The 26,962-nt window shown below is 43.1% G+C and overlaps 1 protein-coding gene across 1 annotated transcript in view; it reads right to left on the reverse strand.

Annotated features, from left to right (window-relative positions):
- Positions 1 to 1,092: 1,092 nt before the first annotated feature.
- The window catches only part of wnt6b (wingless-type MMTV integration site family, member 6b), a 136,934-nt gene continuing 111,064 nt past the window's right edge, over positions 1,093 to 26,962 (reverse strand). Inside the window, exon 4 of the mRNA XM_072262368.1 lies at positions 1,093 to 1,554. Within this exon, the coding sequence (XP_072118469.1) occupies positions 1,093 to 1,554 (462 nt within the window). The remainder of the gene's footprint in view (positions 1,555 to 26,962) is intronic.

Consider the following 26,962-nt stretch of genomic DNA (forward strand, 5'->3'; position numbering starts at 1 on the left):
AGGTTTGATTGCAACATTTAAGAGAAATTTTGATCAGTACATGGATGGGAGAGGTATGGAGAGATATGGTTGGGTGCAGGTAGATGGAAATAGGCAGAAGATGAGACTAGCAAGGACAATATGGGCCAAAGGTCCTTTTTCTGTGCTGTGTTGCTCTGTGACTCTTTGACTCTATCTAGCAATTGTTCTTTCTTACCGGTCTCTGTGATACTGTGGAGGTGTGATTACCACATGGAAGGATTTTTAGACCGTAAGACATAGGAGAAGAATTAGGTCATTCAGCCCTTCAAGTCTGTTCTGCCATGCATATGGCTGATTTACTATCTTCTCAACCCCATTCTTCTGCCTTCTCCCCATAATCTTTGATGCCCTGACTAATCAATAACGTACCAACTTCCACTTTAAATATACTCAATGACATGGCTTCCACAGCTGTCTGTGGCAGTGAATTCCACATATTCACCACTCTCTGACTATAGAAATTTCTCCTCATCTCTGTTCTAAATGGACGTGCCTCTTTTCTGAGGCTGTGCCATCTGGTCCTATACTCCCTAACTACAGGAAACACCCTCTGCATGCCCACTCTATTCTTTCGTGTGTATTTCACAACTTATGGACAAAATTGACTTTTAAATCAGAGCCTGCTTGTTATCTGAGATGGCGAGGAACTGAGTCCAGGAACCAATGGCAAGTGAAGTCCCATGGGATAAAGAAGAAAGAATCGCCAGGGCAATCAAAACAAGACTTTAATTAACTTCCTTTAAACACTTTTGCATATGGTAAGAATTGTGAGTTATGGGGAAGTTACCGTGGAAGGTCAAGGGTCACCCATTAAGAAAAGGAAGAGTCCGCTGAATTTGGATTAGCCCCTAAGCGTGCCTTGAGGACGGACAAGTTGGACGCCTGATGGCGGGAGTGAGTGGGGCTAGGAGGGCCAGTAGGCCCAATGGCTTCCTCTCGAACTGTCTCAACTCCAGGTGAGAGAGTAAGGAGTGGGGAGAGTCGGCAAGGGTGGTGCTCCACCACCACTTCTACCCTTTGGCCTTCCTAATGCTTACTAGCCCACCTCCACCCCAGTCCCCAGTCTCCCGGTCACAAGCAGAGGCTGAGTTGGCTGTGGACAGTGCATTTCTTGCATTGCACCACGCAGCACCAGTGGAACCGGCAGAGGCAGTTCTCCTGCAGGACCACGGTCTGGTCTCTGTAGCCCCTGCCGCAGCACAGCAGGTCACAGCCGCTCAGGTCCAGTGCCGTGCTATTGCACACTCTTCCCCTGGTGCCAGGTGAGCCCGTCTTGCGGTTGGGCAGGCAGAAGTCGGGCGAGTTGGCCGAGTAGACTAAGTCGAGCTTGTCGGGGGTCTTAATGTTCTGGCCCACTGGGATAAGGGTCTTCCCGTCGTTGCCCCCCATCACCTTGAAGGCCCCATTGAAGCGATCGAGCAGCCTGTTACCAACCTCTCGGAGACTGGGCATCTTTTTCCAGCAGGTTCGTAGGTTGCAAGAGCCAGACAGCCCATGGCATTTGCACTCAGTTCTCAGGTAATTCTTCACTGCCTGTTGTCGGAGGGGGGTGGGGGTGAAGAGAGAGGGGTGGGAGGGGAAGGGGGGAGAAAAAAATAGAGACTGATAGATTGGCAAGATACAACCAGACTCTCTGAAGAATTCTTTTCTAATTGCTACAGGCAAGGAATTGTCAGGCTGTTTCAACAGAAACCTCACCTCAGCTACATATTTACTGTAATGAAGCAATGATTAATGCAACAAGCGTGCCTTGCATAAGGTTTTAATGTCCTTTCATTAGTTATAGAATAATACTGTGTGAAATTGGCCCCTTGGCCCAACTTGTCCATGCTGACCAAGATTGGAAATGGGAGGAGAATTAAGCCATTCGACCCATCAAGGTCACTTAGCCGATTTGCCATCATGACCGATTTATTATCCCCCTCAACCTCATTTTCCTGCCTTCTCCACTAACCTTTGACACCCTTACTAATCAAGAACCTATCAACCTCCACTTTAAATATACCCAATAACATGGCTTCCACAGCCATCTGTGGCAATGAATTCCACAGGTTTACCACCCTCTGGCTAAAGAAATTGCTCCTCATCTCTGTTCTCAACAGGCGTCCTTCTATTCTGAAGCCATGCCCTGTGGTCCTAGACTCCCGTACTATAAGAAATATTCTCTCCATGTTCACTCTGTCTTGTCCTTTCAACATTCAATAGGCTTCTCCGATCTTGCCCCTCGGTCTTTTAAGCTCCAATGAGTACAGGCCCAGAGCCATCAAACGATCCTCACACATTAACCCTTTCATTCCCAGGATCACTCTCATGAACCTCCTCTGGACAGTCTCCAAGGTCAGCATAATTCCATAAGGCATAAAACGTTTGAGTAGAATCAGGCAATCCAGCCCATTGAGTCTGCTCCGCCATTCGAATAATGGCTGATTTATATTCCCTCTCAACCCCATTCTCCTGCCTTCTCCCCATGACCTTGATGCCCTTCCTAATTAAGTACCTGTCAACCTCTGTTTTAAATAATCCCACCTGAGCTGGTCCCATTGGCCTGCACATAGCCCATATCCCTCTTAACCTTTCCTATTCATGTACTTATCCAAATGTCTCTTAAATGCCATTATTGTACCTGCCTCACCACTTTCACTGGCAGCTTGTTCTAAATGCACACCACTCTCCACATGGAGAAGTTGCCCTTTAGTTCTCTTTTAAATCTTAAACACCAGAGATTCTGTAGATGCTGGAAATCTTGCAAAGTTCAAGGATCTCAGCAGGTTAGGCAGCATCTCTGGAGGAAATAAACGGTCAACTCTTCGAGCCAAGACCATTCATCGGGGCTGCGAAGGAAGTGGGAAGAAGTTATAATAAGAAGTGGGGGGGGGAAACGGAGTATGGACTGGCGGGTGATAGGTGAAGCTAGGTGAGGGGGAACTGGATGGGTGGGGGAGAAAGGGATGAAGTAAGAAGCTGGGAGGTAATAGGTGGCTGAAGTAAAGGGCAGGAGAAATGGAGTCTGATAGGAGAGTGGACCGTTGAAGAAAGGGAAAGAGGAGTTGATGGACAGGTAAGAGAGGGGCTGAGAGGAAAACAAGAATAGGGAAGGGAAGAAGAGGAGAGAGGAGATTATCTTTCCCATCTTATTTTAAATCTGTGCCCTCTGGTTTTTGATGACCTTTTCCAGGGAAAATGTGCATATTCATCCTGTCTATGCCCTTGTGGTTGTATCGACCTCTGTAAGGTCACCTTTCAGTGTGCTGCTATACACTCCAAGAGGTAAAGCCCTAGACTGCCCAACCTCTCCCTTAATTCAGGCCCTTGAAACTTTGCTATCTTTCCAGCCTAATGACATCTTTCCTGTAACAGGCTGACCAAAACTGTACACAATTAAGATTTGCCCTGAGGACTAAATACTGAGAATCCTGAGACACCAAAGAACCCGAAGTGGAGGAAGCTTTGATCCTTTTCCCTTGCCCTGCTTCTCTGAGGTATTGAAGATTAAAATCAGAGGGTGGGGCTGCCTTAGCGACCAGTTTCTCCACCTTCCGTACTGTCAAATGTCCATGATACATGGCTGTTTGTGGGAGAACACACCCACTAATTGGTGCATGTGCCTCTTCATTAACAACAGTGGCCAAACACGTTCCAGTGGCTGTCAGTCCTTTGAGGTTGTGAAAGATCTCATGTAAAAGGAATTCTTCCTTTCAAGACCATTGACAATGAGCAGGGGGCTTGAACAGGCAGACTGCAGGCAAACTAGGAGCCCTTTCTTTTTCTGTTCCTTTGTGCTTTCATAGGGCTATAGAACACTACAGCACCGAAACAAGCCCTTCAGCCCATTTAGTCTGTGCCAAACTATTATTGTGCTTTGTCCTATTGAGCTGCACCTGAGTTATAGCCCTCTATATCCCTCCCATCTATCAATGTTGCAATCAAACCTGCATCCACCACATCCGCTGGCAGCTCATTTCACTCTCATAGCACCCTGGGTGAAAATTATCTCCCTCAGGATCCCCTTAAATATTTTACCTTTCACCCTTAAACTGAGTCCTCTAGCTTTAGTCTCACCCATCCTCACTGGAAAAAGCCTGCTTGCATTTATTCTATTCGTACTCCTCAGAATTTTGTATGTCCCTATCAAAGGGGGGAGGGAACATTCCCTCTGTCAAAGCTCCCACGCCTCCTACGCTCCAGAGAATAAAGTCTTAACCTACAGTGTTTAACCTTTCCCTGTAACTCAGGTCTGCAAGTCCCAGCAACATCCTTGTAGATTTCCTCTGTATTCTTTCAACCTTATTGATAACTTTCCTGTAGGTTGGTGACCAGAACTGCACGCTGTGGTCCAAGTTGCGCCTCACCAGTGTCTTACACAACTTCAACATAACAACCCAACTCTGCACTCAGTACTTTGATCTATGGAGGCTAATGTGCCAAAAGCTCTGTTTATCATCTGAGACATCTCTTTCAAGGAATTATGGATCTGTACTCCCAGACCTCTTTCTTCTACAGCTTTCTTGCTGCTCAGCCTTCCTCTGATTCTTTGTGCAATATCACTCTGAATGATAGCCACAACAGAGAGCAATTGCAACTCAACTCCATATTTCCCTTGGACCATTCAGCCCATTGAGTCTACTCTGGCCCACAGAGCAATCAACGTTCAAAGGATTTTTATTATCAAAGTATGTATACTCTATACAACCTTGACAGTCGTCTTCTTGGAAGCAGTCACGAGGTAGTATACAGTCCTAATCCTAATTCTTCTTTAGTTTCCCTTGTAACCTATCCTCCCCACTGTCTCATGGGATGGTTAGTCTTTGTTTATGTACAGATTTTCATAGGTTCTATTGCATTTCTTTAGTTTCCTGCAAATGAATCTCAAGGTAGTGTATGGTGGCATATATACATACATGCACTTCAATAATAAATTTACTTTGACTTTGACATTGAACGTTACAACACAGTTCAGGCCCTTTGGCCCATGATGTTGTGCTGACCTTTTAACCTACTCTAAAATTAATCTTGCCCTTCCCTCCCACGTAACCCTCCACAATGCAGAGTAAAGTAAAGAAGCTACTGAAAAGGTGCAATATCAAAATGAGGTAAATTGCGAGGCCAAGTGTCCAGCCTCAGATCCCAGATTCTCACACTAATGGGAACGTTCTTTCCACATCCACTCAATTCACAACCATCAACATTCAGTAGGTTTCGGTGAGGTGCCCCTCATCTTCTGAAACCATCAAGTATAGGCCCAGAGACATCAAACACTCCTCGTATGTTAAACCTTTCAGAGTAGCAACTGTATGACCACTTGATCACTTGGCACTAGCATAGAGTTTTATTGATCTAATTGTGATTTTAATGAAAAAACTGTGTTTTAACATGTTTAATCTGTGCTTTTCATGTGAACAATTTGTGCTTGTGATGAAGGTGCAAGTAATTATTTCATTGCATTTGTGCCTTCATGTACCTGTGCATGTACTTACATATGGCAAACACGACTTTGACTTAGATATAAATCGTGCATAAATTATACTAGACAATGAAGAGATAGAAAAAAAAGACTAGGTAAGAATATGGTCTTGGGCAAAAAAAAGATATGGAGAAAAGTCATGGTAGGGCAAGAGGTGATCAGTGTCTTCCGTTGCCCTGAGGTAGGGTGAGGGATGTGCAGGTCGGTTCAAGAACCTGATGGTTGTGGGGGGAGCAGCTAGTCCTAAACCTGGTAGAGCAGAGACTGCTGCCGTATTTAAGAAACATTAAGATAGTTACCATCAAGGCAATGGACCAAAATGACGCTAAATAGGATTAGTATGGAAGGCTGCTTGGTGGTTGACACCAAGACATGATGAGCTAAAGGTCTTTTTTCTGCGCTCTGTGAATACTGTAAGCATAAGAACTACAAGCTGGAGGTCAGGCAAGTTGGACAGCATTTCAGTAAATGCTTCAGGCAGAAGCCTGTCATCAGGACTGGGAGGAAAGGAGACAGAGGCCAGAATAAGAAGATAGGGAGACAGGAAGGAGTACAAGCTGGCAGGTAAGAGACCAGGGGAGAGAGAAGGTGGATGAGTGTGGGATGGGGAAATTGAAGTGAGAAGCTGGGAGGTGATAGGTGGAAAAGGTAAAAGTTTGGAGAAGAAGGAATATGACGGGGGAGGACAGTAGACCATGGGAGAAAGGGAAGGAGAAGGAAAACCAGAGGAAGGTGATGGGCAGATGGAGAGAAGGGGTGAGAGGGTAACCAAAATAGGGAATGGAAAAGGGGAGAAGTGGGGGAGTGGGGAGAAGTTAGAGAAATGGAAGTTCATGCCACCAGGGTGGAAGTTACCCAGATAGAATGAAGTGTTGCTTCTCCAGCCTGAGTTTGACATAATCATGGCTTCATTTTCTCCTCCCAGTTTTGCACATCATTCACCCTCCCTCCCACGTAGCCACTTTCCCCCTCACCTGGTTTCATCAGTCACCTGCTCCTCAACCTGAGTTTGGTCTTATCATGGCAGTAGTAGAGGGTGTGGACTGAGATGTCAGAATGCGAAGTCAAATGGAAAGCTTGAGCAGTGAGCTACTGTATGTGGCTAAACTCCTGGCCGTGCACCATCTAATCAGATGTAACTCGGTATCAAATTTAATTTACAAATGCTCTTTTAAAGGTCTTACTTTTTCCACGGTGAAAGAAGCTGCTGTAAAATAAGTGGATAAACTGTGTTGGCACTATCCAGTGCTCCCGGTGTGGCCTCCTCTACATCGGTGAGACCAGACGTATTTCTGTCAAGCACCTTTGTTCTCTCTGCAACAAGCAGGATTTCCCAGTAGCCAAGCATTTTTCATTTCACTCCCATTCCCATACTGACATATCAGTCCTCTTCGGTTCTCTACTGCCACGATGAGGCCACCCAGGTTGGAGGAGCAACACTTCATATTCAGTCTGGGTAACCTCCAACCTGACAGCATGAACTTCGATTTCTCTAACTTACAATAATTTCACCCCTTACCCCCTCCTCTCTTTTTCTATTCCTCATTCTGTCTTCTCTCTTACCCCTTCTGTTCTCCTCAGCTACCCATCACCTCCCCCTAGTGCCCCTCCTCCTTTCCTTTCTTGTATGGTCCACTCTCCTGTCCCTATCAGATTCCTTGTTCTCCAGCCCTTTACCTGTCCCACCTATCACATCTCAGTTTCCTTCATACCCCACTCCCTTACCCACCCACCCACCTTCCCCCTCACCTGATTTCACCTTTCACCTGCCAGCCTAATACATGTAAATGTATTCCTAAATATATTTACATATGTTAGTAATTTGCTGTGGCTTCTTCCCTACTTCTATCCAGTCCTGATGAAGGGTCTTGACCCGAAACGTCAGCTGTTTATTCCCCTCCAAAGATGCTGGCTGACCAGCCGAGTTCCTCCAGCATTTTGTGTGTGTTGTTCCGATTTCCAGCATCTGCAGAATCTGGTGTTTATAATTTGGCGCTATTTCCTCCTGGTTCCTTAGATCGTATGAAGCAGATTTACGTTTACATAGCAGCTCTGGACACTTAAGAGCATCTCACAGACAATGCATGACTATTGAAGCGTGGCCATTTTGGAAGATCAACAAGCCACCATGAAATGAAATGAGCAACGTTTAAGTAAACAGGATTTAAGCCAGAGTTTTCTGGCTTGGTTTCAAGAATGTTACACTTCTCTTATTTTGAAAAAAATACATACCAGGGCCTGCCTACGTTATAGTTGTGGATGCCAGGTATAGACCACAGAAACCATTGCTCTTATGTATAAACAGGGAAAAATAATATCTTTCTGTAGTTCAGTTTACAAAGAATGAACAGTGCAGAATCGAGCCAATTGACCCTGCTAATGTGTGCTGTTTGTACATGGCAATGCAGTGTGGTGACTTGTTGCAAGCTACTCATCACTTCTGCTATAATCGTTCTACTCTTTTAAATTTAAAATCAGTGTCTCTGTTATTGTTTTACCTTGTACTATCCCAAAACACTGTTGCAATGAATTAATCTGGATGAACAGTGTACAAGACAAGTTTTTCATTGTGGCTCTTAACATGCAGACAATGTACATGGGAAAATAATGAACTAATTTACCTCAATATGTCCTTGAAATTTTTGTCTACCTGCACTGCGCTTTCTCTGCAGCTGCTACACTTTATTCTGCATTCTGTTATTGCTTTGCCTTATTCTAGCTCAATGTATTGTGTAATGATCTGATCTGCATGAACAATATGCTGGATAAGCCTTTCACTGTATCTTGTGATCATTTTGAGCCCCTCATCTAAGAAAGGATATGCTAGCACTGGAGAGAGTCCAAAGGAGATTCACAAGAATGAATCCAGGTATAAAAGGGTTAACATATGAGGTATGTTTGATGACTCTAGGCCTGTACTTGCTGGAGTTTAGAAGAATGGGTCGGGGGGGGAGGGGTTCTCATTGTTACCTAACAAATATTGAAAGTCCTAGATAGACTCAATGTGGAGAAGATGTTTCCTATACTGGAGGAGTCTAGGACCATAGGGCTGAGTGTCTTTAAAACAAGAGAAGAGAGGAATTTATTTAGTCAGAACATGGTGAATCTGTGGAATACATTGCCACTGAAGGCTCTGGAGGCCAAGTCATTGGGTATATTTAAAGTGGAGGTTGATATATTCTTGATTAGGAAGTTACTGGGAGAAGGTAGGAGAATGGGGTTGAGAGAGACAATAAGTCAACCATGATGGAATGGTGGATCAGACTCGATGGGCTAAAGGGCCTAATTCTGCTCCTTTGTCTTATGATCTTAACACAGATCTTTTTGTACCTGACAATCTATGTCTTTGCAATTTTGCACCATACTGGCTACCTGCACTGTGCTTTCCCTGTAGCTGTTACACTTTATTCTGCATTCTGTTACTGCTTTACCTTGTTACTTCAACGCACAGTGTAATGATCTGATCTGCGTGAACAGTACACAAGACATTTTTTCAATGTACCTCGCTACACGTGACAATAAAAAGCCATTACAGGTTTACCTGCACCTCCCCCCATTCTATATTCTCCATCTTCACTTTTAACTTCTTTTTTCCATCCCTTCTCTCTCACAAGCCCATCTAAGTTATCTCTGAAAGCATCTATATTAGTCACCTAATTGGTTACAATAGGAGTGAATTCCATGTTCCCACCACTAACAATTAAAAAAAGACCTGGCAAGATTAATTGTTGTTATATTTATGGCTACAAGCACAAAATGCTGGTCATGAGGCATCTATGGAGAGAGATAAATAGTCAACATTTTGAGCCGAGAACCTTAATACTGAGTCCTGAAACATTGACTATACATTTCCCTCTATAGATGCTGCCTAACCTGCTGAGTTCCTCTAAGATTTTCTGTGCGTTGCTCGGGATTTCCAGCACCAGCAGAAACACTCATATCTTAATGTACTGTAATTCCCCTTCCCCACACATTGACTATATCCCTTCCTTCACCGTATATTCATGTGCCAGTGTAAGAGGCTCTTAAACACTCCTACGGTGTCTGCTTCTTGCATCATGACTGGCAGTGCATTCCAGGCCCCCACCACTCTGTGTGTAAAAAAGCTCGTCCTGCACATCTCCTTCTCTCCCTCTCACCTTAAATATATAACCTCCAGTATGAGACATTTCAAGTCCAGGAAAATGTTTCTGCCTGTCTACTGTATCTCTGCTTCACATATAGTAATTTCTATAAACTTCCATCAAATCCCCCCTCAGCCTCAACCCCAGCTTGTCCAACTTGTTCCTCATAGCACATGTCCACCAAACTAGGCAGAATTCTGGTAAGCCTTCTCCAAAGCCTCCACATCTTGGGTTTACTTTTTTTTAACTTTTCTCAATTATAAAGTTCTAACTGATTTGTTCATTCATGATAGTTGTAATCTCTCAGTTCCAGTAATATCCTGATATTTTTCACGAGATATCTCACAGTTTTCATACTGGTGAGACTGTAGGTCGAGAATAGTTTTCCAAACATTGGTGAGATCATTCTTGCAGTTCAATTGCACACGACATTGGTGAGACCACACTTGAGTATCATGAACACAAAAGATGCTGGAAATCTAGAACATCCCTCACAACATGCTAGAGGAACTCAGCAAGTCGGGCAGTATCTAAGGAAGGGAATAAGCCCAGCACCTGACCCATCACCTGGTCTCACCTGTCACCTACCAGCTTGTACTAGTTCCCCTCTCCCCACTTTCTTATGCCAGCTTCTTCCTATATCTTTTCCAGTCCTGATGAACGTCCTTGGCCCTAAAAGTGAACTGCTTATTCCCCTTCTTAGATGTTGCCTGACTTGCTGAGTTACTCCAGCATTTTGTGTGTGTTACTTGAGTATTGTGTTGATCTGTTGTACGAAAGACAGCATTAAACTGGAAAGAGTACAGGGAAGATTTACAAGGATGCTGCCTGGACTTAAAGGCCTGAGCCATAGGAAGAAGTTGGACAGGCTAAAGCTTTACTCTTTGGAATGAAGGAGACTGAAGAGTGACTTTATAAAAGATATGCAAACCATGAGGGGCATAGATCGGGTGAATGTACTCATTTTTCCTAGAATTGGGAAATCAAGAACTAGAGGGCACACCTTTAAGTTGAGAGGGGGGAAAAGTTAATGTGAACTTGAGAGAAACTGTTTTACACAGAAGGTTCTTGTAAGGGTGTCAAAGGTTACGGGGAGAAGGCACAAGAATGGGGAATGATGGAATAGCAGAGCAGACTTGATGGGCTGTATAGCCTAATTCTGTTCTTATGTCTTATGGTCCCGTAGTCTTTTGTGGAATGAGCTACCAGAGGCAAGTACAATGATAACATTTATAAGATATTTAGCTAAGTCATTGATCGGAGGAGATTAGAATGGCACAGGCCAAATGCAGGCAAACAGGATTAACTTGGTAGGTATGCATAAGTTGAGTCGAAGGGCCTGTTTCTGTGCTCTGTGACCCTGTGATTCTAATATTGGAGGCTCTTCTCCCAACTGAGTCTATGTTAGCTCCCAGAGCAATATAATCAATCCCAATACCCCGTTTATCCCCCCTTTGATTTATTTGCTCTCAGATGTACTTGAACTTATCCCCAATTCTTCTACCAACCACCTAAATGAGAAATAACAAACAGAGGCCAATTCATCTTCCAATCAACAAGTCTTTGGGGCTTTGGAGGAAATCAGAGCACCAGAGAGAAGCATGCAAACTCCACACAGACCGCACTGGAGCACCGAGGTAGAAGTGACTCTGCAGGCACTGGAAATGTTGAACCACACACACGGAATGCTGGAGGAACTCAGCAGGTGAGGCAGCATCTATGGAGGAGAATAAACAGTTGGGGATCAAGATGACAACTGTCCATTTCAGGGCAGTAAGTGGAGAAATGGTATTGACAAGAATGCACCAAGACCTGCCATAGACTCAATGGGCTGAATAGCCTCTTAGATTATGAGATATTATTGATTTATCTTTGTGAGGTATCACTGATTGACCTCGTCATGGCTCTTGCACTTTATCTGTCTAGCTGCAATGCACTGTCCGTGTAACTGTAACATTATAGTCTGTATATTAAAACCATTAGACCATTAGAATTATAGGAGTACAATTAGGCCAGTGAGTCCATCAAGTCTCTCTGTCATTCCATCATGGTTAATTTAATATCCCTTTCAACCCCATTCTCCTGCCTTCTCCCTTTAACACTGACACCCTTGCTATCACGAACCTATCAACCTCCGTTTGAAATAGACAATGACTTGACCTTCACAGATGTCTCTGGCAACAAATACCACAGATTCACACCCTTCTGGTTGAAGAAATTCCTCCTCATCTCTGGTCTAAAGGGATGTTCTTCTATTCTGAGACTGTTCCCTTTGGTCCTAGACTCTTCCACTATCAAAACATCCTCTCCTTGTCCACTCTATCTATATTCTAGATCATGGGTCGGCAACCTTTTTGCCTCTGTGGGCCGGATCGCATACTAATGAGCAGACAGAGGGACAGATAAATGCCATAAAGAACTTGAAATATGGGAATTATCCATTTAAATACATCTAGTTATGTTTTGCCTCAAGTTAATAACACATGCTAGAAAATCATTTGTGCTTAATCAAGGATGTCAATTAGTAATCAAAAAACTTAGTTTAGTTCCAATTTATTTCAATCAAGGCATCTTTTGAATCTATCAAAAGGACACAAGGAATCTTTAAACATAAAATATATGAATATGATGCATTGAATGGTGGCAAATTAAGTATAATAAAAAAAAAATTTTAATGCAAACAGTTGATAAATCAATGTGAAACTTGATGCTGTTTGTTGCTTGAAAGCTTCTCAATATTGGGTGTCAGACCTGTTGATGCCAAGAGCAAGACATTATCCAGATGGGCATCAGTCAATCTTGTTCTCAAATGGTTCTCGGTGTGCTTCATCTTTGAAAATAATTGCTCACACAGATAAGTGCTGCCAAACAATACTGCCATCACATGTAAATATCTGGATATTTAGCATGGATTTCTTGTTAAAACACACTGATGCTGTTTCTGTTTACAAATTTGAATGATCCTATCTGCATGAAGAGTATCTAATTCATATTAATAAGGTAGGTTGCCTTCCCGTCATTTGTATATACCAGTGTTTGGTTTGGAACAAAATGGAACCTGGGGCCTATGTAACAAGGCAGGGGTAAAAGGACCCTGATGGCAGTTATTTATAGGCCTCCAAACAGCTGCAGTGATGTGGACTACAAATTACAACAGTAAATAGAAAAGGCTTGTCAGAAGGGCAGTGTTATGATAATTGAGGAGGATTTTAACATGCGAGTGGATTGGGAAAATCAGGTCGGCACTGGATCTCAAGAGAGAGAACTTGTAGAATGTCTACGAGATGGCTTTTTAGAACAGCTTGTTGTTGAGCCCACTAGGGGATCGGCTGTACTGGATTGGATATTGTGTAATGAACTGAAGGTGATTAGAGAGATTGAGGTGAAGGAACCCTTAGGAGACAGTGATCATAACATGATTGAATTCACTGTGAAATTTGAAAAAGAGAAGCCGAAATCTGATGTGTTGGTATTTCAGTGGAGTAAAGGAAATTACAGTGGCATGAGAGAGGAACTGGCCAAAGTTGACTGGAAAGGGACACTGGCGGGAAAGACGGCAGAGCAGCAGTGGCTGGAGTTTATGCGAGAAGTGAGGAAGGTGCAAGACAGGTATATTCCAAAAAAGAAGAAATTTTCGAATGGAAAAAGGATGCAACCGTGGTTGACAAGAGAAGTCAAAGCCAAAGTTAAAGCAAAGGAGAGGGCATACAAGGAAGCAAAAATTAGTGTGGAGACAGAGGATTGGGAAGTTTTTGAAAGCTTACAAAAGGAAACTAAGAAGGTCATTAAGAGGGAAAAGATTAACTATGAAAGGAACCTAGCAAATAATATCAAAGAGGATACTAAAAGCTTTTTCAAGTATATAAGGAGTAAAAGACAGGTGAGAGTAGATATAGGACCGATAAAAAATGATGCTGGAGAAATTGTAATGGGAGATAAGGAGATGGCGGAGGAACTGAATGAGTATTTTGCATCAGTCTTCACTGAGGAAGACATCAGCAGTATACCGGACACTCAAGGGTGGCAGGGAAGAGAAGTGTGCGCAGTCACAATTACGACAGAGAAAGTACTCAGGAAGCTGAATAGTCTAAAGATAGATAAATCTCCCAGACCAGATGGAATGCATCCCCGTGTTCTAAAGGAAGTAGCTGTGGAGACTGCGGAGGCATTAGCGATGATATTTCAAAAGTCGATAGATTCTGGCATGGTTCCAGACGAATGGAAGATTGCAAATGTCACTCCACTATTTAAGAAGGGGGCAAAGAAGCAAAAAGGAAATTATAGACCTGTTAGCTTGACATCGGTGGTTGGGAAGTTGTTGGAGTCGATTGTCAAGGATGAGGTTACAGAGTACCTGGAGGCATATGACAAGATAGGCAGAACTCAGCATGGATTCCTTAAGGGAAAATCCTGCCTGACAAACCTATTACAATTTTTTGAGGAAATTACAAGTAGGCTAGACAAGGGAGATGCAGTGGATGTTGTGTATTTGGATTTTCAGAAGGCCTTTGACAAGGTGCCACACATGAGGCTACTTAACAAGATAAGAGCCCATGGAATTAAGGGAAAGTTACATACGTGTATAGAGCGTTGGCCGATTGGCAGGAAACAGAGAGTGGGAATAAAAGGATCCTATTCTGGTTGGCTGCCGGTTACCAGTGGTGTTCCACAGGGGTCCGTGTTGGGGCCGCTTCTTTTTACATTGTACATCAACGATTTGGATTATGGAATAGATGGCTTTGTGGCTAAGTTTGCTGGCGATACGAAGATAGGTAGTGCTGAGGAGACAGAGAGTCTGCAGAGACACTTGGATAGATTGGAAGAATGGGCAAAGAAGTGGCAAATGAAATACAATGTTGGAAAGTGTATGGTTATGCACTTTGGCAGAAAAAATAAAGGGCAGACTATTATTTAAATGGGGAAAGAATTCAAAGTTCTGAGATGCAACGGGACTTGGGAGTCCTCGTACAGGATTCCCTAAAGGTTAACCTCCAGGTTGAGTCGGTGGTGAAGAAGGCGAATGCAATGTTGGCATTCATTTCTAGAGGAATAGAGTATAGGAGCAGGGATGTGATGTTGAGGCTCTATAAGGCGCTGGTGAGACCTCACTTGGAGTACTGTGGGCAGTTTTGATCTCGTTATTTAAGAAAGGATATGCTGACGTTGGAGAGGGTGCAGAGAAGATTCACTAGAATGATTCCGGGAACGAGAGGATTAACATATAAGGAACGTTTGTCCGCTCTTGGACTGTATTCCTTTGAGTTTAGAGGAATGAGGGGAGACCTCATAGAAACATTTTGAATGTTAAAAGGCATGGACAGAGTGGATGTGGCAAAGTTGTTTCCCATGATGTCTAGTACGAGAGGGCATGACTTAAGGATTGAAGGGCGCCCATTCAGAACAGAAATGGGAAGAAATTTTTTTAGTCAGAGGGTGGTGAATCTATGGACTTTGTTGCCACGGGCAGCAGTGGAGGCCAAGTCATTGGGTGTATTTAAGGCAGAGATTGATAGGTATCTGAGTAGCCAGGGCATCAAAGGTTATGGTGAGAAGGCGGGGGAGTGGGACTAAATGGGAGAATGGATCAGCTCATGATAAAATAGCAGAGCAGACTCGATGGGCCGAATGGCTGACTTCTGCTCCTTTGTCTTATGGTCTTATGGTCTAAGATGCCATGCATGTCCATCAGTGTAGTCGCGTGAAACACTCAGAATAAGGAAAAATCCCTCACGGGCCGGATAAGCATAGTATCTCAATATTTGCTCACGGGCTGGTCAAAATACCCTGGTGGGCCGGATCTGGCCCACGGGCCGTAGGTTGCCTACCCCTGTTTTAGATGAAGGGTCTTGACGTAAAATATTGACTGTCCATTTCCCTCCATAGATGCTGCCGGTCCCACTGAGTTCCAGCAGCACCTTCACATGTTGGACTATATTCTGCATTCTGTTTTCTTCTTCTCTTGATATACCTATCCTGCCTTTTCCAAAATCTCCCTTCTGGAAAACACTACAAGGCTATTAAGACAGAAACTTCATGCCATCTTAAAAGTTTCTTTGCTCAGACAATTAATCTGAACAACTAGTCTAGTTACATTCACCCGCACCACCCCCCACATATTACTCCCATCACCGCACTGCAATGTATATACATTGAACCACTTCTGTTTGCATTGTAAATGCACGCTTATTTATGTACTTACACACATTTTATTCCATATCCATACTTTAACCTCTAGCTTTATTTTTATATAACTTTTTATTCTCATAATTGTTGAATCTTGTCTTTTGTTGCATGTTGTATCCTGACCAACACACCCTAGCAAGTTCCAAATAAACGTAAATGTATACGGTGACCCTAGAAATGACTGGCTGCTGGTGGTCAGCAGGGAGAATGAGTCAAGGAGCCTGTTCCTGTGCTGCTCTAAGATGCTATAAAATAGTTCTAATCTGGTAGCTGGCTGTCGACGGAGGCTTTCGCTCTGTTGCTCTGCCCCGTTGATCTCTCCACCAATATCACTAAAAGTATCAAGGAGCAACTTTATTCGCCATATACATGTGCATGCACGAGTAATTTGCTGTAGTGTGTTGGTCAGGGTGCAACATGCAACTAAAAACAGCAACACACAATCATTGTAAAAAACAATGAATTATATAAAATAAAGTTAGTACAATTATGGGATAAAATAAACATAACAATATTAATATTATCTGTACGTGTGATAGTATTAAACCAATAATGAGTCTGGTGCATAATATAAATAGACCTAGGTAATGCAATTAAATAGTGAACCTGAGTCACTGAAGCTGTGAGCAACCAGACTACCTGCCGTAACCCTGTGTGCGGCACTGCTGTCCACACTCAGTGACTGCTTTATCAGTACACCTGCTCGTTAATGCAAATATCTAATCAGCCAATCATGTGGCAGCAACTAAATGGTCGAGAGTTTCATTTGTTGTTCAGACCAAACATTAGAGTGGGGAAGAAATGTGATCTAAGTGACTATGATTGTGGAATGATTGTTGGTTCCAGATAGGGTGGTTTGAGTATCTCAGAAACTGCTGATCTCCTGAGATTTTCACACACAACAGTCTCTAGAGCAGGAGTTCCCAACCTAGGATCCACAGACTCCTCGGTTAATGCTAGGAGTCCATGGCATAAAAATAGTTGGGAATACCTGCTCTAGAGTTTACAAAGAATGGAACAAGATTAAAGAATCATCCAGTGACCAGCAGTTCTGTGGGTAAAACATCGTTTTAATAAGGGAGGTCAGAGGCAAATGGCCTGAATGATTCAAGCTAACAGGAAGGTGACAGTTACTCAAATAATCACACATTCTAACAACACTGTATGGGAGAGCATCTTTGAATGTACAGCATGTCGAACCTTGAAGGGGATGGGTTACAGCAGCAGAATATGATGAATATACACCCAGTAGCCACATTACTAGTACAGGCGGTTCCTGATAGAATGGCCACTGAGCATAACAGTGGAACTGGACCCCTACTATAGTCAGTCTAGATTCAAAGCCAAGATTTAAGATTGTTTATTGCTATTCTTCAGGAAACAAATGTAAAGGGGAACAAAATAATTGTTACTCCGGATCAGATTCTGCATGTAAAAACAAAATAAGCAAAAAGAACACAATAAATATAAAATCAATTCTGTAAAACACAATGTACAAGTAACTATTACGTACCTAGACTGACTGTATGTGTATAAAGTGATGCCAGGTGATGTATGTAGTGGTGCTGGGGACGGTGGGGCGGGTTAATGGCGGGTTAATGGGTGGCAATGTTGATCACAGCTTGTGGGAGAGGTCTCAGCCCAAACCGCCAACCGTTAATTCCTTTCCATAGATGCTGCCTGACCTGCTGAATTCCCCCAACATTTTGTGTGTGTTGGCTTGGGAGAAGTAATCGAGTCTAGTGGTTCTGTCGTGGGTGCTACGTAGCCTCTTCCCTATGGGAGTGGACAAACAATCCATAAGCAAGGATGGTTTGGATCCTTCATGATATTGCTGAATTTATTTTTCAACTCCAATCTGAATGCAAGAACTTATACACTTTTCCCCACTAACAACCTGAACTGACTTGACCCAGTGGCATTGACCAATTTACCAGACTGCATATAAACTCCTACTGACCGAGAGCTAAGGAGACGCGCAGTAAATAGCAAGCAAATCATACTGATCTGAATACCACACCCCAAATATTTTGTCAGAATATACATTGAACAGCTGGCATGTACAGTCAAATCCAAGCAGCCTCAGGTTAAGCAGCTGTGCAAGTCTGCAGAATGTAGTTAATAATTGTCTACGTGCACTGGCATTTTTTAGAATTTTTTTAATTTAAGAATAGTATGTTACCATAGTGAATAAGCACAAACACTCCAACACTACCTCACTTTTTGCTCTCTTTTTGCACTACTTGGACTGCGGAATGATCGTTGGTGTCAGATGGGGTGGTTTGAGCATCTGAGCAACTGCTTATCTCCTGAGATTTTCATGCAAAACAGTCTGTATCTTTTACAGAGAATGATGCAAAAAGCAAAAAAGATTGAGTGAGCGACAGTTCTATGGGTGAAAACGCCTTGCTAAGAGAGAGCAGAGAGGAGAATGGCCAGGCTTTCAAACTGACGGAAAGGTGTCAGTAACTCAAATAACCATACGTTACAACGGTGGAGTGAAGAAAAGCATCTCTGGGTACGTAACACATCAAAGCTTGAAATGGATGGGACAGCAGCAAAGACCATAAAGCTTCACTCAGTGGCCACCTTACTGAGTAGCTCCTGCACCTAATGAAGTGGTCTGATAATAAGCGTGATTCTGATCCTGATCATGTAGTCATGCCGTGGAGGACTGACATACATACTACATCTCCATTCGAATATAGGTAAATCTTTTAATTGTTTTACTTAAAAGCTTCATACAGTCTTTTAAAGAAATTTCACTCTGTTTTACTAAATGTTTTATATTATTTAATTTTTTTTACACAGTTCTCACATATCTGATTCTAATTGCAATGTAATTACAAACAGTACTGTGAAACTGCACTGCAGCAGACAGGAAGGCTGTACAACGGGTAGTCAAAACTGGCCAACGCATCACTGGCCCCAGCCTTTCCACTGTCAAGGACATGTATCCAGAAAGGTGTGAGAAAAGGGCCAGTAACATCATGAAGGATCCCACCCACCCTGCTCATTGACAGTCTGTCCCACTCCCATCAGGGAGGAGGCTACGTAACATCCATGCCAAGACCACCAGGCTCAAAAACAGTTACTTTTCCTGAGCCGTAAGGCTGATCAGCACTTTCACCAACTAACCCACATTTGCACATCCCCCATCGCCACTACTTTATTCTTTCCTGTCAGTCACCTTATGTAGAGGCACTCCTGTGCCTAGCATCACTTGACGGGCATTCAATCAATCTACGTATATAAGCTATCTTATGTATTTATATTTATTGTGTTTCTTTATTATTATTGTTGCATTCTTTACCTTGTGGTAACGAAGTAACAATTATTTTGTTCTCCTTTATACTGGTGTACAGGAAATGACATTAAACAATCTTGAATATTGAATTCTGTATGTTGCTGCACTATAAGCTAGGTGTACTTTAGATAACCATAAATCTGTCATCCAGTCCTGACGAAAGGTCTCGGCGCAAAACGTCAACAGTCCATTCCTTCCGTAGATGCTGCCTGACCTGCCGAGTTCCTCCAGCATTTTGTGGGTGTTGCTTTGAATTTCCAGCATCTGCAGAATCTCTCGTATCTCTACCAGATCATTGACTTGGGTGGCAGAGTTGGGATGATCAGGAGCGAAGGAATCAGAGGAGTGACCATATATAAAATCATGAGGGGCATAGATAAGATAGATGGTCACAGTCTTTAATCCAGTCAGAATCAGAATCAGGTTTATTGTCTCGGACATATAGGGCATTGAAGAATGCTGTAGAACAGAGGGATCTAGGAATAATGGTGCATAGTTCCCTGAAGGTGGAATCTCATGTGGATAGGGTGGTGAAGAAAGCTTTTGGTACGCTGGCCTTTATAAATCAGAGCATTGAGTATAGGAGTTGGGATGTAATGTTGAAATTGTACAAGGCATTGGTAAGGCCAAATTTGGAGTATTGTGTACAGTTCTGATCAACAAATTATAGGAAAGATGTCAGCAAAATTAAGAGAGTACAGAGAAAATTTACTATAATGTTACCTGGGTTTCATCTCCTAAGTTACAGAGAAAGGTTGAACAAGTGGGGTCTTTATTCTTTGGAGCGTAGAAGGTTGAGGGGGGACTTGATAGAGGTATTTAAAATTATGTGTGGGATAGATAGAGTTGACGTGGATAGGCTTTTTCCATTGAGAGTGGGGGAGATTCAAACAAGAGGATATGAGTTGAGAGTTAAAGGGCAAAAGTTTAGGGGTAACATGAGGGGGAACTTCTTTACTCAGAGAGTGGTAGCTGTGTGGAACGAGGTCCAGCAGAAGTGGTTGAGGCAGGTTCAATGTTATGGTTTAAAGTTAAATTGGATAGATATACGGACAGGAAAGGAATGGAGGGTTATGGGCTGAGTGCAGGTCGGTGGGACTAGGTGAGAGTAAGAGTTCAGCATGGACTAGAGGGGCCAAGATGGCCTGTTTCCGTGCTGTAATTGGTATATGGTTATATGTCATGAAACTTGTTGCTTTGCAGCAGCTCTACAGTGCACTGCAATTACTATATCAATACTCCAACAAGAAATAAATAAATAGTGCAAGGAGAGAGCAAAATAATGAGGTGGCTTTATGGATCATTCATAAATCTGACAGGATAGAGAAATGAACTGTTCTTAAAACATTCAGAGTGTGTATTCCGGATTCCGTACCTCCTCCTTGATTGTAGCAATGAGAGGAAGACATGTTCTGGGTGATGGGGGTCCTTAATGATGACTGCTGCCTTTTTGAGACATCATCTTTGGAAAATGTACTTGATGGTGGGAATGATAGTGCCTGTCATGGAGCCGGACACATTTAAGTTGAAACGGGAAAGATTTAATAGGGATAAGAGGGGAAGCATTTTCACAAGAAGAACGGTGGGTGTATGAAATGAACTGCCAGAGAAATTAGAATAGGCAGTTAGAAGCAAAAGTCACTTAGATGGCTAGGAGAGGTTTAGATGAATGTGAGTCGAACATTGGGAAATGGAAGTAGCTCAAGCAGACAGCTTGGTCAGCATGGTCAGTTCGGATGAGGGACCCATCCCCATGATGCATCACTCTCTGACTACAGTCACAGCCAAACCAACCTGAAATTGAAATTGCTTTTTTATTGCCAAATGTACTGAGATACAGTGAACAGCTTGTTTTGCCTACTGTTCATACAGATCGGACCATTACACCGTGCATTGAGGCAGAACAAGGTAAAACAGCAACAATGCAGAATGAAGGGTAACAGCTACAGAATGCAGCACAGGTAAACAATAAGGTGCAAGATCATAACAAAGAAAATTGTGAAGTACACATAAATCTGTCAGTAGAGAGCAACCTAGGCCATTTCATTGTGTTGAAGAAGTGGCCATATAGCAGCTAATGTCATTTAATTAAGATAAATATGTGTATATATTGGTAAGAGCAACATGGACTGCACTTACCACTTCAACACCAGAGTGGTGGAGGGCACAGAGGATCTTTGTGGTCTGTGCATGGATCACTGAAGAGAAATAGTTGGAGCTGACACAATGTTAGATTGTACACATCAGCAATACAATGAGCCACACTTTTAAGTCTAATCTCGTATAGGATAGGCCTGGTCCACCTGGTTCAGGAACCATCAGGCTCTTAACCAGAGTGGATAACTTCACTCACCGCAACTCTAAACCTATGCACTCACTTTCAAGGACTCTATGACTCACGTTCTCAGTATGATTCACTTTACTGAATTATTATTATTTGTATTTGAACAGTTTCTCTTCTTTTCCAAATTGATTGTCAGTCTTTGCGTATAGTTTTTCACTGATTCTGTTGAAATTCTTTGTTCTATTGTGAATGTCCACAAGAAAATGAATCTCAGCATAGTATATGGTAACATACAGTATATGTATTTTGATAATTTACTTTGAACCTTTATATCCTTCATTAAAGAGCCCATTTACACAGGCGCTACAAGTTAGGCAGAGATGGTTCTAAAATAAAATTTGCATTGAGGGTGCTATTACCTAAAATGCATGCAGACAATGGCATTAACCACAGTCTACACTGTAATCTGTACTTGCAATCTCCAGGATAAATGAAAGAACATTCTTCAGTAATAGGTGGCATCGACAGCCACAGTACAGTGACTGGTTTTGCTCTCTCTTCATTGTGCGTGATAGAATCTCCTGGATATGGTCCAGAGGGCAGCTACAAGAATACTCTTTAGTTTGAAGAAATGTCGGTTTCTCCAAAAAACTCCCAGTTGTAGTTTATTCAATTAGACCACCATAGCAATGAGGAACACACAAAAATACTGGAAGAGCTCAGCAGGTCAGGCAGCACCTATGGAGGGGAATAAATAGTTGACGTTTTAGGCCAAGACACTTCATCAGAGCTGGAAAGGAAAGAGTAAGAATAAGTATTCCGGCTTCTTCCCCTTTGCTATGCAGTCCCAGTGAAGGGTCTCAGCCAAAACATTGACTGTTTATGCCCTTCCATAGAGGCTGCCGGACATGCTGAGTTCCTCCAGCGATTGTATGATGCTCTGGATTTCCAGCATCTGCAGAATCTCCTGTGTTTACCATAGTAATGAGGTGGTTTGGAGTTACAGTGTTAAACAGCATGGACACTTACTCTTCAGCCCATCTCACCCATGCCAGCCAATTGAGTTATGCTCAATTGCCAGTACTTGGTCTATATCTCTCCAAAGCTGATGCACGGTCTTATCCCAAAATATTGACCTTTCTTTCCCCACCCCACAGATGCTGCACAAACAGTGTGTGGCTCCAGGTTCCAGCATCTGCAAAGTCTTGTGTCTCCTCCTCATCATTTTCTATCCATGTACCTGTGCAAATCTTAAATGTTGTAATTGTACTCGTTTGAGCACTTCCGCTGGCAACTCGTTCCACACACCCATCGCTCTGCGTGGTCACCTTCAAGTCTTTCCCTTTTCACCTGAATCTTATGCCCTCTAGTTTTGGGGAAAAAAAAGACAGTGACCGTCCACCTAAGTATGCCCCTTTTGGTTTAATAAACATCAGCCTCCCCCATTTTTGGGAAAACAATCCCAGGCAATCAAATCTCTCTTTATAACTCAAGTTCTTCAGTCATGGCAACATAGAACATAGAGGTGTTCAGCACAGGACAAGCCCTTTGGCCCACGATGTTGTGCTGACTTATAAGACTACTCGAAGACCAATTGATACTTTCTCTCGCACATTGCCCTCCATATTTCTTTAATCCGCGTGTCTATTTCTTAAATGACCCAGTGTATCCGTCTCTACCACCACCCTAGCAGTTTGTTCCACACATTTACCACTCTCGTGGAGCCAAGCCATATGGCGGCACCTGAGGGCTGCCCAGAGCACATCTTTGGGTGTGTTGGTTGTTAGCACAAATGGTATGTTACACTGTACATTTCGATGCACATGTGATAAACATATCTGAATCTGAATCTCTATGTAAAAAAACACCAGTCTCTGACATCCCCCTCCATACTTCCTTCCAATCACCTTTAAATTAGGCCTTCTCATATTAGCCATTTCCACCCTGGAAGAAAGTCTGGCTGTACACTTGATCTATGCCTCTTAACAACTTGTACACATCTCATTCTTTTTCACTCCAAAGGGAAAAGCCCAAGCTTGCTCAACTTATCCTCATGAGACATGCTCTCTAATCCAGGCGTTATCCAGATAAGTCTTCTCTGCACCCCCTCTAAAGCTTCCTCATCCTTGAGGCAACCAGAACAGAATCCATGGCGACTTTGTGATTTTTTTTCTGCACCCCCTCCAGCTTGTTAATGTCTATGAAATAATAAAATATATACATGGTACTCATGCATAACAGGCAGGGGAAAGAATTCTGGATTAAGTTCCAATGAGAGCGAATTTGATGACGGTGAGGACAATATGAGTGTGGTTGATGTTCTGGAGCATGTTGTTATTGAGGGAGAGGAGGTGTTGGAGTTGTTAAAATATATTAAGACGGATAAGTCTCCAGGGCCTGACAGAATATTCCCCAGGTTGCTCCACGGGGTGAGGGAAGTGTTTGCTGAGCCTCTGGCTAGGATCTTTATGTCCTCGTTGTCTACGGGAATGGTACCAGAGGACTGGAGGGAGGCGAATGTTGTCCCCTTGTTCAGAAAAGGTAGTAAGGATAGTCCGGGTAATTATAGACCAGTGAGCCTTACGTCTGTGGTGGGAAAGCTGTTGGATAAGATTCTTAGAGATAGGATCTATGGGCATTTAGAGAATCATGGTCTGATCAGGGACAGTCAGCATGGCTTTGTGAAGGGCAGATCGTGTCTAACAAGCCTGATAGAGTTCTTTGAGGAGGTGACCAGGCATATAGATGAGGGTAGTGCACTGGATGTGATCTACATGGATTTTAGTAAGGCATTTGACAAGGTTCCACATGTTAGGCTTATTCAGAAAGTCAGAAGGCATGGGATCCAGGGAGGTTTGGCCAGGTGGATTCAGAATTGGCTTGCCTGCAGAAGGCACAGGGCCGTGGTGGATGGGAGTACCTTCGGATTGGACAGTTGTGACTAGTGGTGTCCCACAAGGATCTGTTCTGGGACCTGTACTTTTCATGATTTTTATTAACGACCTGGATGTGGGGGTAGACGGGTGGGTTGGCGACTTTGCAGACTACTCAAAGGTTGGTGGTGTCATGGATAGTGCAGAGGATTGTCGAAGGTTGCAGAGAGACATTGATAGGATGCAGGAGTGGGCTGAGAAGTGGCAGATGGAGTTCAACCCGGAGAAGTGTGAGGTGGTACACTTTGGAAGGACAAACTCCAAGGCAGAATACTAAGTAAATGGCAGGATACTTGGTAGTGTGGAGGAGCAGAGGGATCTAGGGGTACATGTCCACAGATCCCTGAAAGTTGCCTCACAGGTGGATAGGGTAGTTAAGAAAGCTTACGGGGTGTTAGCTTTCATAAATCGTGGGATAGAGTTTAAGAGTTGCAGGGTAATGATGCAGCTCTATAAAACTCTGGTTAGGCCACACTTGGAGTACTGTGTCCATTTCTGGTCGCCTCACTTTAGGAAGCATGTGGAAGCATTGGAAAGGATACAGAAGAGATTTACCAGGATGCTGCCTGGCTTAGAGAGTATGCATTATGATCAGACATGAAGGGGGCTAGAGCTTTACTCTCTGAAGAGAAGGAGGATGAGAGGAGACATGATAGAGGTATACAAGATATTAAGAGGAATAGATATAGTGGACAACCAGTGCCTCTTCCCCAGGGCACCGCTGTTCAATACAAGAGGACATGGCTTTAAGGTAAGGGGTGGGAAGTTCAAGGGGCATATTAGAGGAAGGTTTTTTACTCAGAGCGTTGTTGGTGTATGGAATGCACTGCCTGAGTCAGTGGTGGAGGCAGATACACTAGTGAAATTTAAGAGACTACTAGACAGGTATATGGAGGAATTTAAGATGGGCGGTTATATGGGAGGCAGGGTTTAAGGGTCGGCACAACATTGTGGGCCGAAGGGCCTGTACTGTGCTGTACTATTCTATGTTCTGTGTAAATTGGGTAAGAGAGGGAACGAACAGATGTTGTTTAGTCCTCGTCTGTCCCTCAGTAGTGAGTTGCTGCAATGTACTGTCTGTGATTGTGGTGGATTTGGTCTCTCTGTAGGCTATAGAAGGTGCTCCAGAGTGAGGGAAAGAGTGTGCTATAGAGAGAGGCAAGTGTCTTTCTATATATCACGTAGTCTGCACACTCTCCAGCGGCAGATTGCCTGAGGAGTTTGAGGAATTTTCCACAGTATTTTCCCCCTTATTATCCCCTAGGCCTTTTTCTGTGTTTTGCCAGGTGGTCTCTATCTGCCCATCATTTTTACGTTTGCATGTTAAGCTTGTATTTATTTTAATTAACATCATGGTTTTCTGGGGGTAAATCCAGAAATGAAAGTGAGTCAGAAAGTGACAAATAGATTAGACCAACAATGTCAGTACTTCGCTAAGAAGTTTGAATTGCTATACTCTGAGGTAACTTGCAGTACCAGGTGCATTTTCTGTAGCTAACTACAGAGTTACATTTATTGAAAACAATTTTCATTTATTTAGCAACTTTTTACTAAAACATCCAAAGATCCTTCATACAAACATTTCTAAATGGAAAATGACACAAGGACAAACCAAAGTAAGACTGGTATAGTAAACGGTAAGGCTCTGAGGTGTGCCATAGAACTGAGTGATCTGGGAAAAGAGATCCATAATTCCTTGAAAGTGGCAACCACAGGTAGATAGGGTCATGAAGAGAGTTTTTGGCACATTGGCCTTCATAAATTAGGGCATTAAGTGCAGGAGTTGGGATGTTATGTTAATGTTGTACAAGATGTTGGTGAGGATGAATTTGGAGTTCTGATGCCCTAGCTACAGGTGAGATATTAGTGAGTTTGAATGAATGCAGAGAAAATTTACAAGGATGTTGCGAAGACTTTAGAACCTGAGTTATAGAGAAAGGTTGGATTGGTTAACACATTATCCCCTTGACATAAGAGAGACTGCAGATGCTGAAAATCTTGAGCAGCACACACAAGGTTCTGGAGGAACTCAGCAGGACAGGCAGCACCTATGGAAGGAAATCGACGGTCAATGGTTCTGGCCAAGATTCTTCGGTAAGACCCTTCCCACGTGCATAAGAGAATGAGGGGAGGTTTGATGGAGGTACACAAAATTCTGAAGAGTGGAGGTATACAGAATGAATGCATTCAGGGGGAGAGGGGGTGAAAGTAAGAGATGTGAGGGAAGACTACGGAGGATCAGAAGAAGATAGAAAGGAACAAGGGAGTGGGTTATTTGAAATTAGAAAATTCAGTCTTTACACCATTTGTTTATGGAATACCCAAGCAGAATATCAGGTGCTATTCTTTTAGTTTGTGTTTGGCCTCAGCTCATCGCTTACTAGGTTTCAAGGAGGAAGGCGAAATTGGGAAACAGTGAGATCCTGAACTCAGATCTCACCGGCGGGAGGCACAGTCACATTGATGGAGGCCATCAAGTAGATGATAAATCAGCCAGAATTAGAGCCATAGAATCATAGAGCACTACAGCACAAAAGCACAAAAGCAGGCTCCTTGGCTCAGCCAGTTCATGTCGAAGAGCAGGAGGTGACTACAGACCAAGGGCAGGGTGGGACTGAGGTGGGATCTGAGAATGAAGGAGAGAGTAAA

The sequence above is a fragment of the Mobula birostris genome, chromosome 6, assembly GCF_030028105.1.
Source record: "Mobula birostris isolate sMobBir1 chromosome 6, sMobBir1.hap1, whole genome shotgun sequence".
NCBI lineage: Eukaryota > Metazoa > Chordata > Chondrichthyes > Myliobatiformes > Myliobatidae > Mobula > Mobula birostris.